Raw genomic sequence first — 17,039 nt, 5'->3', positions numbered from 1 at the left:
ACGGAGCCCAAATAGGATCACTTTGTTGACCGTCCGGCCGTCTGTCTGTCTCAATGCCCCCTACTAAATAACTATGATTTATAAACCGGGACAATTTGCTTATGGGCCGGGACACCGGGACATCATGCTTCAAACCAGGACATGTCCCGGCGTACCGGGACGTATGGCAACCCTATGCTAGAGCTATGTTTTTTTCAACACAGATTAGGGCCCCCCCACATCTGGCGTCTTTCGAGCGTCGTCGTAATATTGTCAATATCTCTATAGTATCTGTATCTGTATCTATAATATCTGTATAGTACATAATTGTTAATGATATGGACTTTGGACTTTATGGTAAAATACAGTACTTGTTATGGTTTGTAAGCATTCTAATATTAAATTGTAAGTACTTATCTGTAACTATTTATAGGCATTATGACTAAGTGGTATTGTGACGAAATTCTGACGTGGCATGACGTTGAGGCAAAGGGGTTCTTCAAAAAAGGAGTGTTTCTATACAGGGTCAGCAACGCGCATGTAACACCTCTGGAGTTGAGTGGCGTCCATAGGCTATGGTCTGCTTACCATCAGGCGGGCCGGATGCTTATTTGTGACTTATGTGGTATTCAAAAACAAAAGCCTAATTAAGGGCTTAATAAACTATGTCTTGAGGCACGCAATGCAATCTCATTATACATATAGTAAAAAAAGGCTACAAATATAATGACCACCAAAAAATACTTTGGTGCCCTAAATAAAAAAATCATGCTTCCCAAAAAAAATTATTGACCACCAAAAAATACGGCCTAAAAATACAAAAGCACCACCATTTTAATTACGACTGCACTTCAAATTGTATTCAAATACCAAATATATTGAATGATCACCAAAAATCATTAATGATCACCAAATTTGAAGACCAAATTAATGCGATATTTTCACCTAAATAAACCACTATGATTACCAAAAAATTTATACATATTACCAAATAAAGTAAACTGATGCCAAAATTACTAGCCCCTCTCGCTCATACCCCCGTAGCCCGCACCGCATACCTACCTAACCTAATACGAAACGAAATGCTTGGTACTAGAAAAGTGGGTTAGATTAGGTTTGAACTGCGACCTTTACAGAAACGAAATGCTACAAGAAAAGTGGGTTAGGTTAGGTTTGAACTGCGACCCTTGTAGAAAAGAAATGCTACTAGAAAAGTGGGTTAGGTTAGGTTTGAACTGCGACCCTTACAGAAAAGAAATGCTACTAGAAAAGTGGGTTAGGTTAGGTTTGAACTGCGACCCATACAGAAACGAAATGCTACCAGAAAAGTGGGTTAGGTTAGGTTTGAACTGCGACCCTTGCAGAAAAGAAATGCTACTAGAAAAGTGGGTTAGGTTAGGTTTGAACTGCGACCCTTACAGAAACGAAATGCTACTAGAAAAGTGGGGGTTAGGTTAGGTTAGAACAGCGACTGTTACAGAAATAAAATGCTACAAGAAAAAGGTGACGAAGTGGATTAATTAATTTAATAGGATAACGATATATCAAATATTTGCACATTTTAAATTAAAATGTGGTTACAATTTTTGTGATCATTTACTATTTTTGGGTTTACAATGATTATTTTGGAGTCATTTGCTTTAATAGGATAGCAAGATTAAAAAATTTGGTTACAATTTTACATTAAAATGGAGTTCTAATTTTGGTGGTCATTTACTATTTTTGGGTTTACAATTATTATTTTGGTGTCATTTTCTTTAAAAGGATAGCAAGATGTAAAAATTTGGTTATCATTTCACATTAAAATGGGGTTTGAAATTTGGTAATCATTTACTATTTTTGGGTTAATAATGATTAATTTTGTGTCATTTCCTTTAAAAGGATAGTAAAATGTAATAAAATTGGTAATCATTTCACATTAAAATGGTGTTATAATTTTGGTGATCATTCATTATTTTAGGGTGGTAAAATATATTTTTTTGGTATTAAATTTTACTAAATCTGGTGCTCAGTTAAATAGCAGCCGTAAAAAAACCTATTTTTTAACAAGCAGATACGTCTGCGAACGATACTTCAAGCCCTACTAGAAGCGCGTGAGTCTTTCCATTCCTTCCTTCATGTATACACGCCTCGGGGTGGTGTCAGCGAGAAAATGTTATATTGGCGGTCTTCCCCAAATTGACCGTTTTATTGTAATTATTGATTTTACTTTATTATATTGATTTAAGAAATAATCATCGCGTAGTTTAAAATTGTATGATGCCTATTTATCCGCTCAAATGATGCACTCCTGTAGGACAATAATAGTTACCTATCAGAGGGTCTACCGCGAAAACTGAAATTCGCAAATTGCGGGGATCTTCCTCTTTTACTCTCATTAAGACATAATTAGAGTAACGGAGACAAATGCCAACAATTGATGAACTTCGATTTTGGCGGTTATAGCCCAGAGTGATGTTAGAGTGATTGTTTATGAACGGAACCCTTTTAAGTTCTAAAAATTCAGTACGGAAGTATATTCTAAGCAGGGCTCGGAACCGGTTTTTTTTATTTAATTCTAAAATAGCCCAATGATTTTAATTATTTTATGCTCTTTCCGTAGGACTGATCATGTATTTAGGTAAAGACTTGGTATTATTAGATTGATCCATCAAAAATGAAATAATAAACCAAAGAATGAAAAAGAACGTAATAATACTGGTATTTTTTGTAAGAAGAAAAAATTGGTTCCGAGCCTTGATTCTCAGCTTGTGAATCTTGTGATATTATCGTAGTAGTCTTGAATAGTCTTTCTGAAAAAGGTTATTTACTCATTTTAAAACTACTTTAGGTGCTGAAATCCAGTTATTAAACCTTTTTTTGCATTTGTCTACATTTATCCATGAGTATATAATTATTTACCCAAATGGTTGACTGGTAGAAAATGCCTTAAGCAAAGTTTAATTACATAAATAAAGAAATAAACAAACTTGGCTATCTAATAGTCTCAGAAAAAATTTGGTGAAAATATTGTAAGAGAGAAGCGACTGATGAACCACTCCAGCAACAATTTAGTAAAATAGACATAGTGTCTGGAAGATAATGGCTTATCTGTAAATAGAATATACAAATGTGCAAACGAAATTTAAGTAAGTACATCAATTTGTGTGAAACTATGCACCTGACCAACAATAATTGTATTATTTTTATGCTGGCCTGTCTACTTATGCTGTAAATAGAAAAAAATGCTAAATTGTGTTAGAATTCTTAATAAAAACTCAACTCTGATTGGATTTGAGCCCTAATCAAACATAAATTGACAAGTTTATCAGAAAATCAGATTACATGTAGGATTTTGTTATATGTTGTAGTAGCAAATAGAACATTTTCTACCGAAGTGTAGATAGAAATAATGTTGAAAAAGATATATTCAGCCAGTAAATTGACAAAATACTTACAATATCCGATATTGATGGTCCTAAAAAACACTTTGTCCACGGAGAAACACATTCAAAGGTCTTTTTCTTTAGCACAATACACTGAGTTTTATACACAAAATAATACTACAATTTCAAGAACACACAGTTTAAAAACACACGGAAATTCGCAAGAGTTCGAAGTCTAATAAGAAACCTTTCGCTTTATTTTATTACGCTGGTTTCGTAATTACGTGACAGATTAATGTAGATGTGCGATGCAAATATGTATGAAGGAGAAACAATGTAGAAATACGAAAATAAATAAACGGTGGATGGTAACATTGATCACAGTAAAACATGGTAAATAGTCATAATAAAATTATAGACGTAGCTCACTAATATTTCGAATTGATAAAATTTAGTAATGAAAAGTTTTCGTGACCTTTAAATTTATTTTAATTTTATAAGTTCGATGATTTACAAATTTTACTTTTACAATGATATTAAAATAATTCTACCATTCCTAAATTTTATTTACATGCAACCCTAAATGATCGTTCCTAATTGATCCCTTGGAAAATTGATGTAAAAATTGTATTTGTAAATTATTATATTTGTAATTTGTAACGTACTGAGTAAAACTGAAAATTAATACATTTATTGTACACAAACAAAATATTACTTTATTAAATATTCTCAAACCCTAAGTTACCAACAAAATATTAGTTTACGCGAATTTCGGGAAAAAAGAGTTTTGTAATTGGTATTTGAACGGTTGCTGAAAGTTGTAGTGAGGTACTTAATCGAAAAAACCGATAATTTTTCATGAACTATATTTTTTTGATGAAATTTAGCAAAATTCGTTCAATTCTGCATAACACTTAAAAATAAATAGACTATAATTTTTTGTTATATCAAAATATGTTACTGATATCTAGTAACCAAAATTAAAGATTGAACGCACGCAAAAGCAGCCTTAGAAGCAACAGGTTTCAAAAATTATTGATTTTTAGCCAAAAGGTTAGCTTGTATACGACACTTGCCGACAAAATGTACCGAATATCTGTGTTACTTGGATGGTACTTATTTATAGGGTTTTATGGGATTTGTAAAAGTGTTGCTGAACAAACTCCAGTGACTTTTACGTTTAAAGAATACCAATATAAAGATTCCCCTAAAAACGTAAGTGCATATCATCGTCTTCGTTATCAGTATAAGATTGCCTTACTAAAATATGTCGCGACATATAAAAAAATAATGACTAGGTATTTCGAATTCACTTGTGTATTTCCTATTCCATTTATAGGAAATGACATTCCGGGAGTTCGAAACCGCTTGTGAACAGAGCAGTGCCTGTAGCCATATGACCGGCCTTGCTCGAACTCGTTGCGTGAGGGAGTGTGTCTCCCCTTCGTGTTACAGGGAACTTTATCAAACAGATCCGGTAAGCTGAAGAACTCTAAGTGTGTTAAAATGTCCATTCTTTAGAAATCGATGGATTGATTTTGGTTTATAGGTACTTACACTCTGCTATAGATAATCATAACTTGTCTGTTTCAGCTTGAAGATGGTGAAATAGACGTGCGATTGAACTCCTTCAAAGGTTGCTTCATTCAAAGAAGTGGCAGAACTAGAAACTGATTTAATCATAGCGTCGTCTCTTCTTTAGTCTTGATCTCTAATAAAATTAGAAAGATGCGTAACAAGATACGATTTCTATTATCAGTAAGTAAAATTTGTGACAATTATTTTCAGCAAGTCAAGCATGTACAAACAGCAACACTCCTAACTGTACATCGGTGGACCTTATTACAAAAGGCATAAGCTCCAGAGATGTACAGTTAACACTGTTAACAGAGTGGGCGATGGTACCACAATTTAATCCGGTAAAAAAAATATATCATTGTATTTATAGTTGTTTTACAAGGGGGCAACGTCATTATTTAACCTCTCGTGCCGATCAAGCGAAACATTCCACGAGCGTAGTGAGTGGTTCATAAAATATAATATTGAGCGTCTCGAGGGTTTCAAGGCACGAAGGTTAAATAAATTTTGCCACCGACAAAGCTTTTCACATCAACAACGCAAGGAATATACTAACTAATTGTTGTAGGTTCATCTAGCATTACTATAACAATAACAATATTTTTATTCACAATAAAAGTTTAACAGGCACGTTACTATCATTAGCCAGACTCTATGTCTTTTTATTTTGTTTCAGCTCTTCTATGGCCTTATCACTCAAAGGAAAACTTTCATAAATTACGTAGCAGAAAACATAATATAAGCAATAAAATATTTCAAATTTATTCCCAAAATAATTTACTTGAACTTTCATGAAGAAAGAAAGAAAGGCATTCAAGAATGTTCTTCTTGTGAATTATGGGACTAAAATGTATTGTTGTATTTTATGACGAATGAAGACGAGTATTAAGAGGCACTTTTTGAATAATTGTAGTTCTTGTTTTTTTTATAACTCTAATAAAATAAACACTTCGTTTAAATGTATAATTTGTTATTTTTCCCGTTTTATGATAAAAAATATAAGATAACAACACAATATTTGTACTGTATAAAGACAAGAATCGTGTTTTATACAATAAGTGCAAGTACTTATAAAACTTAAATTAATTAAATTAAAATTGTACATTCTTAATGCGGTTAATGAGTGAGAGTCTAGTTTGTTATCCTTACCAACGAACACTCTGCGATCGAACTGCGAATATTTAGGGCTGAAGAACGAAGATGTGCGCCGTGTCCATATAAGGAATGCTAAATTTCCTGTTTATAAGTTTAAACTTCGGTAGAAAACAATTTATAAAATAAAAATAATGTCCTTCATATAATATATGTTTTTTTTTATTTGTACCGCCAACAGGCATTTTATTCGTGTAGAAAAGTGATTACATTTTATAAACCCATTAATTATAATTTCAATAATACAGTCCTCATTGAGTAAAGAATAGAACGCTATCAAAATACAAAGCCATATAAAACCGAACTTTACCGGTAAATAAAAATAACCGGTTTTTGACAGCACTATTAAGCACGTAAAAAATTTTCTTCCACTTGCCATCGTGCGAAGCGGTCTAGTGGAAATAGTAAAATGGCTTCTCTGTGTAGACAAATTATTCGCGGAAATGCGCTTAAAGGTGTTCTCTTGAACTCCGCCCGTCGAGGATATGCCGACAAAAGTAAGTAAATTCTAAACGTTCAGTATAAGCCCCAACCTCACTTGTCAAAATTGAGTTACGTAATGTCAAAAATCACCCTAAAAATATGACAAATCCCCATGGAAAGAAATATTTTCGAAATATTCAAGAGGGCTGTATAAAACTTTTATAAAGAACTACTCTTATTATTGCAGAGCTGTTTCACCATTCTACAAAATGTCAATCGATCACGTTGTATTGATTTTCCTGTTGTATTTTCTTAAATAATTTTAACTAAAATAAAATCAAAACAAATTTTATTTTGAATCGTTAACTTATTCCTTACATTCACCCACTGTATATGTATGTAATTTTAACTGAAATCAATGTTGTACATTACATGTCTTATCTCAAAAGAATAGGTATAATCTTTATTTATCTAAGGCCCTTATAATATTTTTTTTTTATTTATTGCAGATTATCCATTGTCAATATTTATTTGTACTTTATGTACAATTATCCGTAACTATATATAAAAATAAAGTATGCTACATTTTTCTCACTTCTACAAGGTTAGGTAAAATGTTACATATTATAGTTATGTCCTATAAACTCTATCACCAAATATGCTTATATTTTATATAATAATAAATAAAGCATAGTATAAGTATGTATTTGTGCAATAAATACATGTCATCAATATAAATAAGACCACATATAATTTCAAACTAAAACTAAAATATAATTAAAATGATATATCTATACTTTAAGCATCATTGAATTTTCTTGTTTATTTATTTAAGTGGCTAATAATTATTGCTATATTCATGAAACTAAGTTACACCAACAAACAATACCACTACCACCAACCAAACAATACCAAACAATAGACCTAGCATTCCTAATTAGGTCATGATTTCCAAATTAGGTATTTATACAAATAATAACAATGGTCTAAACACAAACTTTTGTTTTGACATTGATGACCTTCAAAGTCTTCAAACATGACCTCTGTAATCAAAATCAATCATATGACTTTTGTTTTTATTTAAACTCACTAGGTTTCTATTTCTAGTACTATCTTTCTATTAAGCCCTTTTCTTCTGAGTTCGAATATGTCTCTTAGCTCAGTCAGTTGGGCTCACTCAGCGATTTTATCGCTTTGCAACAGGTAGCTACGACTACATCCGTTCCAATTTTGGTGGTTAGCCATAAGCCGCGCGTGGCGCTGTTGCCACCTAGCGGTCATATCTGTCCTAATCGTAACAGAAGCGTTTTGTTAGAGAGTGAGTCTTCTGTACCTACTACTATTATTTATTCTGTGGCTCCGTGTGCCGCTTGGCAAAGGCCTCCTCCAGCTCTTTCCATTGGGTCTGCCGTGGGCCACTCTTCTCCACTTCGGGCCCGCTGTGAGTTTAAGTTCATCCTCCCATCTTGTTCAAGGTTCAAGTAAATTTGTTTAATCTTGTAGCCGATGCTGTTTTATATGCCCTGTATGGAATGGAATGTATGGAATAAATCTTATTAATTTTCAGAATCAGAATCATCGCATTTATTCGTGATAAACTATATGACATAAGTACACAAGTATAGAACAACAAAGAAATTTAAACATAAAAAAACATAAAATAAATAAATAGTTTACCCAAAACTCGGTGCTGAATTTCCGGCGAGACCATTTTTGGGTCATGAACGCAGCTGAACGCGACAAGGCCCCATCATAAAACTGAACGCGACAAATGAAAATTAATTTTCAATTTTATTGAACAAATCTCTTCTCAGAAATTAGAAGGTTAGGTCAATTTTCAGTACTTTGAAGGCCATTTTCTCCTAACAGGTTGAGTTTGGGCAGCTAAAAAAAATTACGTGTCCGTTATTTTAGACTACTCTATAACATATATCAAAATAAATCAAATCGGAGTCGGACAGTTGGGTACCCTTCCTTGTTAGTGGTGGGAAGTGGAGGCGATCAGCACCATCTATCTGCCGGTGAATTTTAATATTAATTTCTCATCCAGTGATGCCGGATCCCCTGGAGCACGCCACCGGCCTGGAGAAGAAGGAGCTCCTCGCCATCCAGTCCGGAGACGATGATCCATTCAACATGAAGGTCCTGAAGAAGGCTGCCGGCACAAAGGCCAACCCCACCCTGGTGCCCTCCTGCTTCGATGCCCGGATTGTTGGATGCATATGTAAGTTGATTTTTACTTTTTGCTCCCAAGCTCGCACTTCTGAGCAGTCATCCATTCATTTCATCACACGAATTTGAAGATTTTTTGACCCCCTCCCCTCCTTGTCACATTTGCCTATAGTTCGTTTTTTATAGCATTACAAAGAACTTGCAAGAAGGTAAGCGATCTTGACATGTCTTTTAATTGAAAAACGCTTTTTAAAATTCAAAAACTATTACTTATGAAAGCAGAAGAATATAAATGATCGTATTAGAATCATAATTGTTACATATCTGCCGTAACTTATTTTTAAAATGTGTTTTCCAATTAAAAGTCACATCAAGATTGTTTACCTAATTTCTAATGCTAAAAAAAACGAACTATAGTAGTCACATCTGTTCTAGAAATCCTTGGAGCACCATAGTCCTATTGTTTCTACCAGCGCTTTTTTGTTATCCTTGGATTTGTTTGTTGTTTTAAAAGTATATTTCGTAGTTACGTTTTACGTTTTTTAATTACCTGGTTATTTACTGTTCTTAAGGAAAACTTGCATTACATTGTTTTCCTTATGCCATCCAACGTCAAATCTTAAACCCTAATGCAAAGAAATAAAGTCTACATTTATCTGATAAAAATATTGGGATTAGTGTATTGCACAATGCACTATTTGTGTCTGAAAATTATTTACTTCTTTTAAGTATAATTTATTGGGTGCCTTCATCACGCCGACATTTGCACAGAAGGCTTTAAAGTATACTTTTCGTTTTTCTTTTAAACTAAAAATACTTTCCTCAAAAAATCGTAAATTTTGAGATGTGGTCATATTGCAAGCAGAGGCATCATATCTATGTAATACTTTTAAACGAGCAATTCTTGTATATTTATTTATTTATATATTTCGGGGATCTCGGAAACGGCTCTTAACGATTTTGGGGGTTTTCAGGGGCGAAAAAATCTTGCTATAGTTTTTTTAGCATTAGAAATAAAGTAAACAATCTTGATGTGTCTTTTAATCGAAAAACACATTTTAAAAATAAGTTATGGCAAATATGTAACATTTATGAATCTAATACGATCATTTATATTTTTCTGCTTTCATAAGTAATAGTTTCATAATTAAAAGACATGTCAAGATCGCTTACCTTCTCCCAAGTTCTTTCTAATGCTAAAAAAACGAACTATAGGTGTTATCTCTGGGAAAACGCGTATTTTTGAGTTTTTATACGTTTTCCGAGAAAAGCTCGATCTCCCAGATATTTTACTTAAAATTAGATATTTTTTCGAGTATAAATCTCAAACTAAGACTTCAATCTTGCGATTTATTAACAAGATTAATGTAATATGTTATTACATATTAAGATAGGTACTTATTGTTATTTTATCTTGTTTCAGGCGAGGAACACTCCACAGCTATCAGCTGGCTTTGGATACATAAGGTAATTACTATCTATCAAAGAAACGTAGGTATATAATTATGTATTATTATACATATAGCACCATCTACCGCATGGTATAATAATATACTCCGCCTGGGCCTGGTACTCTCTTCCCGTCTTTTCATGGTCACGTGACTGACACAAGCCTACGTCATCATGCGACAGCACTATATGATAATATGCGATAGCGCTATATATAGCGGCCATGTTATTGTGACGTAGGCTTGTGTCACTCTGGGAAGAGAAGACCATGTTTTATTAGACTATGATCTACCGCAGCGGTCGGCAACCAGCGGCCGGTGGGCCGCATGCGGCCCGCGAACCTCTCACTTGCGGCCCGCGAGCCTCCCTGGCTAAGTATTTAGTAGAGGATGTAATATTGATAAATAGTACTTTTTTTTTTTTTTTTTTAACTAGAACTACAACAAGAACCTTCTTTTAAGTAAACAAATACTTGTGCCAGAAGGCTCCGCTCTTCCATTTGTTACAAAGATTTACCATAATTCTCTAAGTCTTAATCTTATACTTAATATAGGGTAAGATACTTTAAATTAAAAACTAAATCAAATTTTAATACAATTTACCATGCATTTTGACAAATTACTAATTAATATGCGTGTGTGCGTATGCGTGTTAGTGTGTGTGTGCGTGTGTGTGTGTGTGTGTGTGTGTGTGTGTGTGTGTGTGTGTGTGTGTGTGTGTGTGTGTTCATGTGTCTATGTGTTGTTTTTATTATTTATTTTATTTATTTAATTTTATAGCAAGATAGATTCAATTTCTTTGTATGTTAAAATTTTTAGCCATTCAGTAACGATTTTTTTACAGTCATATAGTTGCTGTGGGTAGATATCGAGTAGCTCGTTTATGGTGTTATATAGCTTAGCAGATTGATGGTAGAACTGTCTTTTGGCAAATTTAGAGTTTGTTAGAGGCACTGGTGCAGCTTTGCGCTTTCTCCTACGAGTTACTGCACTAGTATTGTACTTTATTGTTGTGTGTAATTTTGTGACACATCCTAGAATATAAAGCTTTCTTATAGATAATAAATTACATTCTTTGTACAACTCGTCAGTCGGATATCTGTACGGCTTAGAAAATATTACTTTGAGCAGACATCTTTGGGCTCTTTCGACCTGTAAGAATTTGGTTTTGTTGGCTCCACCCCAGATGGGAACACAGTACGTCACAACTGACTGGGCAAGTGAGACATATATTTGGGTGAGTAATTGTGTAGACGCAACATGTTTAAGGATTTTGAACAGCCAAATGAGCTTCCTGATCCTTCCGTTTAGGTATTGGATATGGTTATGCCAGGAGAGCCGCTGGTCTAAGAAAACTCCCAGATATTTAGTAGAGGAGACCTTTTGAATAATTTGACAGGTACATATCTGAGTGTTATCTAGATTACATGTGTGTATTTTTATTTTAAGATCAATAGGTGGCTGTGTGTTCGCATACTTTGAAAAACATATATAATTAGTTTTATCGCTGTTAAGAGTTAGTAAGTTATGACTCAACCACGTAGCTATCTTATGCAATCCCTTTTCAGCTTTTTCATAAATGACAATGACAATGTCTGATAAAAGTGATAAATATTAACAAAGTGCGGCCCGCGGCCACTTCGTTAACTGCTATGTGGCCCCTGGCTGCTAAAAGGTTGCCGACCGCTGATCTACCGTATGGTGCGCCGGTGGATGCGCGCGTGGATGGTGTGCCGTTATCTAAATACCACTAAGCTATTGCCTAGTGGTATTTAGATACCGGCGTTTTACTATAATCTGTATCTTTAGGTACTTAAATAAAAGTAAAATAATTTGTAAATTTTCGGGTAGTCATAACATTTTATTGATTAACCAACCAAATACAAAACCGCCTGGATCTGTCACTGAACGACCTGACTTTAACCTACATTATTTGATGATGTAATGTTTTCATCTACCCTCAACTGGTTTAAGGAACCATTTGAGGGTAGATTTTGTTTACTCTTTTTTAAATACCTAAAGATACAGAGTATAATCCCGGACCAGGCCGCGTAGCACGGCGGCCATGCCTGTCACGTTCTAACAAGTATGTTAGTGCGAAAGGGATGCGCATAGTTATAGTCGATAAAAATGGAACCGTGCTGCGCCCGCAGGTACATATTTCGTTAGTTCTTACTTCTCAACTCGTAAAGTGGTTAAACTCAATCCAATTCTTCAAGTGCGACTCGGACTCGCCCACCGAGGTTTCCCTACTTTTTAGTATTTGTTGTAGCGGCAACAGAAATACATCATCTGTGAAAATTTCCACTCGGTTCACGAAATACAGGCTGGTGACAGACAGACGGAGGAGTTTTAGTAATAGGGTCCCGTTTTTACCCTTTGGGTACGAAACCCTAAAAAGTTCCTGTTCTCGATTTTCGCGGTAAAATTAACCAATTGAAGCTAACTTGGAATTATTTTGTTGCTCAACGGTCATTATCGTCGCACCAAACAAAGTGTGCAGCGGATTTGATAGCCCACGCAGTGTAAGTGTTATGTATACGTCATAATTTCATAGAAGTTTGACGTTTAAAATGCACTTGCACTGCGTGGGCTATCAAAATCGCTGCAGACTTTTTACGGTATGACTATATTTTAATTGATTTGTTTTTAATTTTTCAGGGCCAGCCCCGCCGCTGCGAGTGCGGACACTGGTACAAACTTATCGAGAAGACGCCCCTCTAAACACAATTTAGTTTTACGTAGCCACACTGCAATAATCGCATCTCTACGCCGAGCATTTTTGTTATCTATGGTTCCTGGTGTTGCCATACGCAAAAATTTAGAGATGCAATAGATGTCAATAAATCAGAAATAAACATTAAATAATTATAAGCATACTTCGCGTTTTATTGTGGACTGCCTTGAGTTGATGTGTACACAAATGTAATTTGGGTTTAGATTAGTAGTTAAATAAACGTTTAACTGTTATGATATCTTGTCATTTCATTTGTTGAACTGTTTTACTTACGTAGGCATTTTATTTCGTTCCTACGCCTCAACATTGTAGTAAAGGTACCCGCAACTTCGTCTGTATTGAATAATGATGAAACTACCCCATGTCCTATGAAAAAAATAACAATATTCAGGTTCTGACTTTTGAAGAGGTTACTAGCGTCATCTGCCATCGAGTAGTAGAACGACTGTAGTTAATCTACTTCCCGCTAGAGAACCTTAGCAGTCTGTATCTATGTGTTATAAAATACTATGATAAAGTAAGGCAATAAACGAACATTTTTTTTTTAATAAAATCCCATCTTAATATCTTTATTAGTAGCAATTACGTAACCGAATGAAAACTACCCCATGTCCTATGAAAAAAATAATATCAGGATGTGACTTTTGATGAGGTTGCTAGCGCCATCTGCCATCGAGTAGTGGAACTATTATAGTTAATCTACTTCCCGCTGCAGTTTATATCTATATGTTAAAGATAAATGATAAAGTAAGGCAATAAATGAACATTTTTTTTAATAAAATCACTACTTAATATCTCCATTAGTAGCAATTTTGAAACCGAATAAAAACTACCCCATGTCCTATGCAAAAAATAACAATATCAGGATGTGACTTTTGAAGAGGTTGCTAGCGCCCTCTGCCATCGAGTAGTGGAACAACTATAGTTAATCTGTTTCCCGCTAGAGGACCATAGCAGTCTGTATCTATATATTATAAAATACTATGATAAAGTAAGGCAATATGTGAACATTCTTTTTTAAATAAAATCCCATCTTAATATCTCCATTAGTAGCAATTACGTAACCGAATAAAAACTACCCCATGTCCTATGAAAAAAATAACATTATCAGTATGTGACTTTTGAAGAGGTTGCTAGCGCCATCTGCCATCGAGTAGTGGAACTACTACAGTTAATCTACTTCCCGCTACAGGTAGTCTAGTCATAATAGCAGTCTGTATTTATATGTTATAAAATACTATAATAAATGAACAATTAAAAAAAAAATTACTTTTTTTTTTTTTATTATGCATGGGTTTACTCATGGCCACAGACTAGCCGAGGCGTAGACGTGGCCTACGATGGAGCGAGCTCGCCCAGAAGGTGCCTGTTCACTCTTGATTTGAAGGTTGCCGGGTTATAAGAGCACGGAAATATAGACGCCGGCAAGGAATTCCATTCCTTGGCAGTGCGCATAAGGAAAGTAGAAGCAAAGCGCTTAGTGCGAATTGGCGGAATATCTACCAAGTAAGGATGGAAACCGGCCGTGCGTCTAAAAGTCCGATGTCACATATTATTACCTCCATTAGTAGCAATTACGTAACCGAATATCACATTCAACTGTATTTGCCTTTGCGCAGGAAACTGTTAAATTTAACTATTTCTTACTAGAGGTATTTTCCTATCCGTAGTAAGTACGATTAATTACAGGTTTTAATTCTATATAAAAGAAAAAAATGGATGACTGCGCATCCCGAAAGCCACGGTTGGAAGATTGCTAGTGACATCTGTGATCAACAAGTTAAACTACTTTACCTCAGCTATTTCCCGCTAGATGTCTCTAGCTAACTTGAATTATAATTACATTTTAATTTTACTAATTGTAAGTTTGAATGTTAATAACTGTCAATAGAATTCAATATTATAACCGCCATATAAGCTAAGCTTGCGCTAGTGGGTTAATATTTTGGTTCTATCTTCATCATCATTTTAAAGGGTTCCAAAAAGGTCCGGTTCAGGGTTGTTTTCCATGTGTCCAATATCAGTGCGTCTCACTCTCTCATTAAAGTAAAATGTGAGATGCAATACACATTGGACAAATAAATTGGATATGTGGAAGTGGAATACCACCCTGACTAGTTAAGAGGATGCTAACGACATCTATGGTCGACTTATCACACTACTTTAGTTAGTCTATTCGCCACTGGAGAACTCTAGGAGTTACTAAAAAATATTTTGCAAGTTTTTTAAATTAACTTGAATGGACGAAGGAAACAAAAATAAAACTCCAATCATTCACATTAGCTAAATATTATTTATTTATGTATAGGACACTTATTCATTTGAACTTCATTATTTTAGACATAATAAATATAAAATAATAATACATTTGACGGAAAATATAGTCAACAGAAGGCAAGAAGTAATAATTTACAACATAAATATTTTGGTATTAGGCCTTAGGTTCACTAAAATAAATTATTGCTAGTATTTTTTTATAGTTAAGCGTCAAAATACATTTTGTTTTTGTGTCAGTTTGTACAAAAAGGGACTTGGAAATGTACTAATATAGCATCGCTAATCTAGTAAATAAGCGACGCTATGGTACCTTTTTATACAAAACGCCACAACATACTTATAAGTTCTTCTATTATTCGCTTCACTTTTAAATCTAAGTGTACTTTCACAATGTCAAATGAAATCATACGTTGTAGAGTAGTTGAAACCATTCTTAAAATGCACAATAAAGTATTTGCACTACGGATCATAATTTCACGTAAGATCCGTCGGATCCGGGTACAGATCCGGAAAATACTATAATTGGATCCAGATCCACTAAATTCTATCAACATTTTGATGCGAGAATACAAAACTGAGAGCTTAGCATTTGTGACGTTTTCAACTAAAAGGTACCACATTGTCGGCTGTCGATAAGTTTGATATCAAATTGAAACTGTATGGAAATAGCGCTTTATGGACAACCGAGAATAAATACCCTTTTGGTTGAAAACGACATATTTTAAGATTTGTTTAACTCTACAATATAATTTTAAAGTTATACACAAAAAATTTACGGAACTTACTCGATTCACATACATAATTATTTACGTATATTTCGTTAATTTGTTATGATAACCTAATCCCAGTATTTTAGTCACATTTCTTCTACCATATCGCTCAGACTTTCGTGTACCAGATTAATAATTTATTTGAAATAACCAAACCAGAAACTTGTAAATAATAGATACTATCAATATACATGATCCTCCTAGCGTTGTCATGGTTTCAATCAATCAAATTAGGGGTCATCCATTAATTACATCACACGTTTAGGGGGAGGGAGGGGGTCAAGAAAATGTGACATATTGTGACATGGGGGAGGGGGGAGACACAAACTTTGTGACGTCACTTTAACTTCATCAGTAACCGAAAATTTATTTAAATTAGTTTATTCGCTGTACATATAAATAACAAGTTTTTAAAACGATAATCGTTTTTATTCGTTTAATTTTCTTTCCTAAGCAGTTTTGGGTTATAAAATTACTAATATTTATATCGTCAAAAATATTTTGATAAAATATTAATAATACTTAGGTACTTACTTAATTCCATTTGGCGATTTCGTAGAAAAAATGTGATGTCACACTAGGGGGGGGAGGGGTTTGCCAAATGTGACCAAGTGTGACAAGGAGGGGGTCAAAAAACCTAGAAAATCGTGTGACGTAATTAATGGATGACCCCTTACTTGTTACTGTTGTTGTTGTTGGTGTGTTGTTGTTGTTGGTGGTGTGTTGTTGTTGGTTTACTTGGGGAGCCTTACTACTAAATGTGTCGCTTAACTTCAAACTCGGGTAAATCCATTCGACCCTCTCAGCAAATATCTACCCTATTACCTTTCCTTAATACCAAAATCGCGTAATCTGACAGATGGATTTACCCGAGTTTGAATTTAAGCGACTCGAATACAAGCAGTAGTTTTTACAACTGACATCTGATCTTGTAAGTTGTAACCCAGAGGGTTTTTTCAACATCGAGTCGGCTGGAGGGCTGGACCACAAAACAGATAGGTACAGAAGTCAATCACATGCATGTACTTCACTTTTCATACCTACGCTCGACGGTCGCTCTAGGGTTGTTAACGCTTATTCACAAAAAGCTATCGTGGTAGTGGCACTCGTATCAGCTCGTATCTAGTTGTTTGATTTA

The 17,039-nt window shown here is 34.4% G+C and overlaps 3 protein-coding genes across 3 annotated transcripts in view; 2 read left to right on the top strand and 1 right to left on the bottom strand.

The window, feature by feature from the left end:
* LOC134673998 (uncharacterized) overlaps positions 1-3,659 on the bottom strand; it is a 109,974-nt gene extending 106,315 nt beyond the window's left edge. Inside the window, exon 1 of the mRNA XM_063532053.1 lies at positions 3,417-3,659. The gene's annotated coding sequence lies outside the window, so the exon portion shown is untranslated. The remainder of the gene's footprint in view (positions 1-3,416) is intronic.
* A 723-nt stretch (positions 3,660-4,382) lies between these two features.
* Positions 4,383-5,875, top strand: LOC134673827 (uncharacterized). The gene is made up of 4 exons (XM_063531855.1): positions 4,383-4,559; positions 4,684-4,821; positions 4,938-5,102; positions 5,599-5,875. Exons 1-3 carry the CDS (start codon positions 4,428-4,430, stop codon positions 5,016-5,018), a joined length of 351 nt encoding a protein of 116 aa, XP_063387925.1. The 5' UTR covers positions 4,383-4,427; the 3' UTR covers positions 5,019-5,102; positions 5,599-5,875.
* A 539-nt stretch (positions 5,876-6,414) lies between these two features.
* On the top strand, positions 6,415-12,996 carry LOC134674104 (cytochrome c oxidase subunit 5B, mitochondrial-like). Its single transcript, XM_063532160.1, has 4 exons — positions 6,415-6,571; positions 8,548-8,721; positions 10,093-10,136; positions 12,779-12,996. The coding sequence occupies exons 1-4, from the start codon at positions 6,484-6,486 to the stop codon at positions 12,839-12,841; spliced, it is 369 nt and encodes a 122-aa protein (XP_063388230.1). The 5' UTR covers positions 6,415-6,483; the 3' UTR covers positions 12,842-12,996.
* Positions 12,997-17,039: the final 4,043 nt, after the last annotated feature.

This window comes from Cydia fagiglandana, chromosome 19 (genome assembly GCF_963556715.1).
Source record: "Cydia fagiglandana chromosome 19, ilCydFagi1.1, whole genome shotgun sequence".
NCBI lineage: Eukaryota > Metazoa > Arthropoda > Insecta > Lepidoptera > Tortricidae > Cydia > Cydia fagiglandana.
This window is presented reverse-complemented; position numbering and strand designations above follow the sequence as displayed.

Coding starts and splice junctions, on each gene's coding strand:
- LOC134674104 (XM_063532160.1), top strand. CDS start 6,484: ATGGCTTCTCTGTGTAGACAAATTATTCGCGGAAATGCGCTTAAAGGT. Junction 6,572..8,547: donor TCGAGGATATGCCGACAAAA/GTAAGTAAATTC, acceptor TTTCTCATCCAG/TGATGCCGGATCCCCTGGAG. Junction 8,722..10,092: donor CCGGATTGTTGGATGCATAT/GTAAGTTGATTT, acceptor ATCTTGTTTCAG/GCGAGGAACACTCCACAGCT.
- LOC134673827 (XM_063531855.1), top strand. CDS start 4,428: ATGTACCGAATATCTGTGTTACTTGGATGGTACTTATTTATAGGGTTT. Junction 4,560..4,683: donor ATAAAGATTCCCCTAAAAAC/GTAAGTGCATAT, acceptor TTCCATTTATAG/GAAATGACATTCCGGGAGTT. Junction 4,822..4,937: donor AACTTTATCAAACAGATCCG/GTAAGCTGAAGA, acceptor TGTCTGTTTCAG/CTTGAAGATGGTGAAATAGA.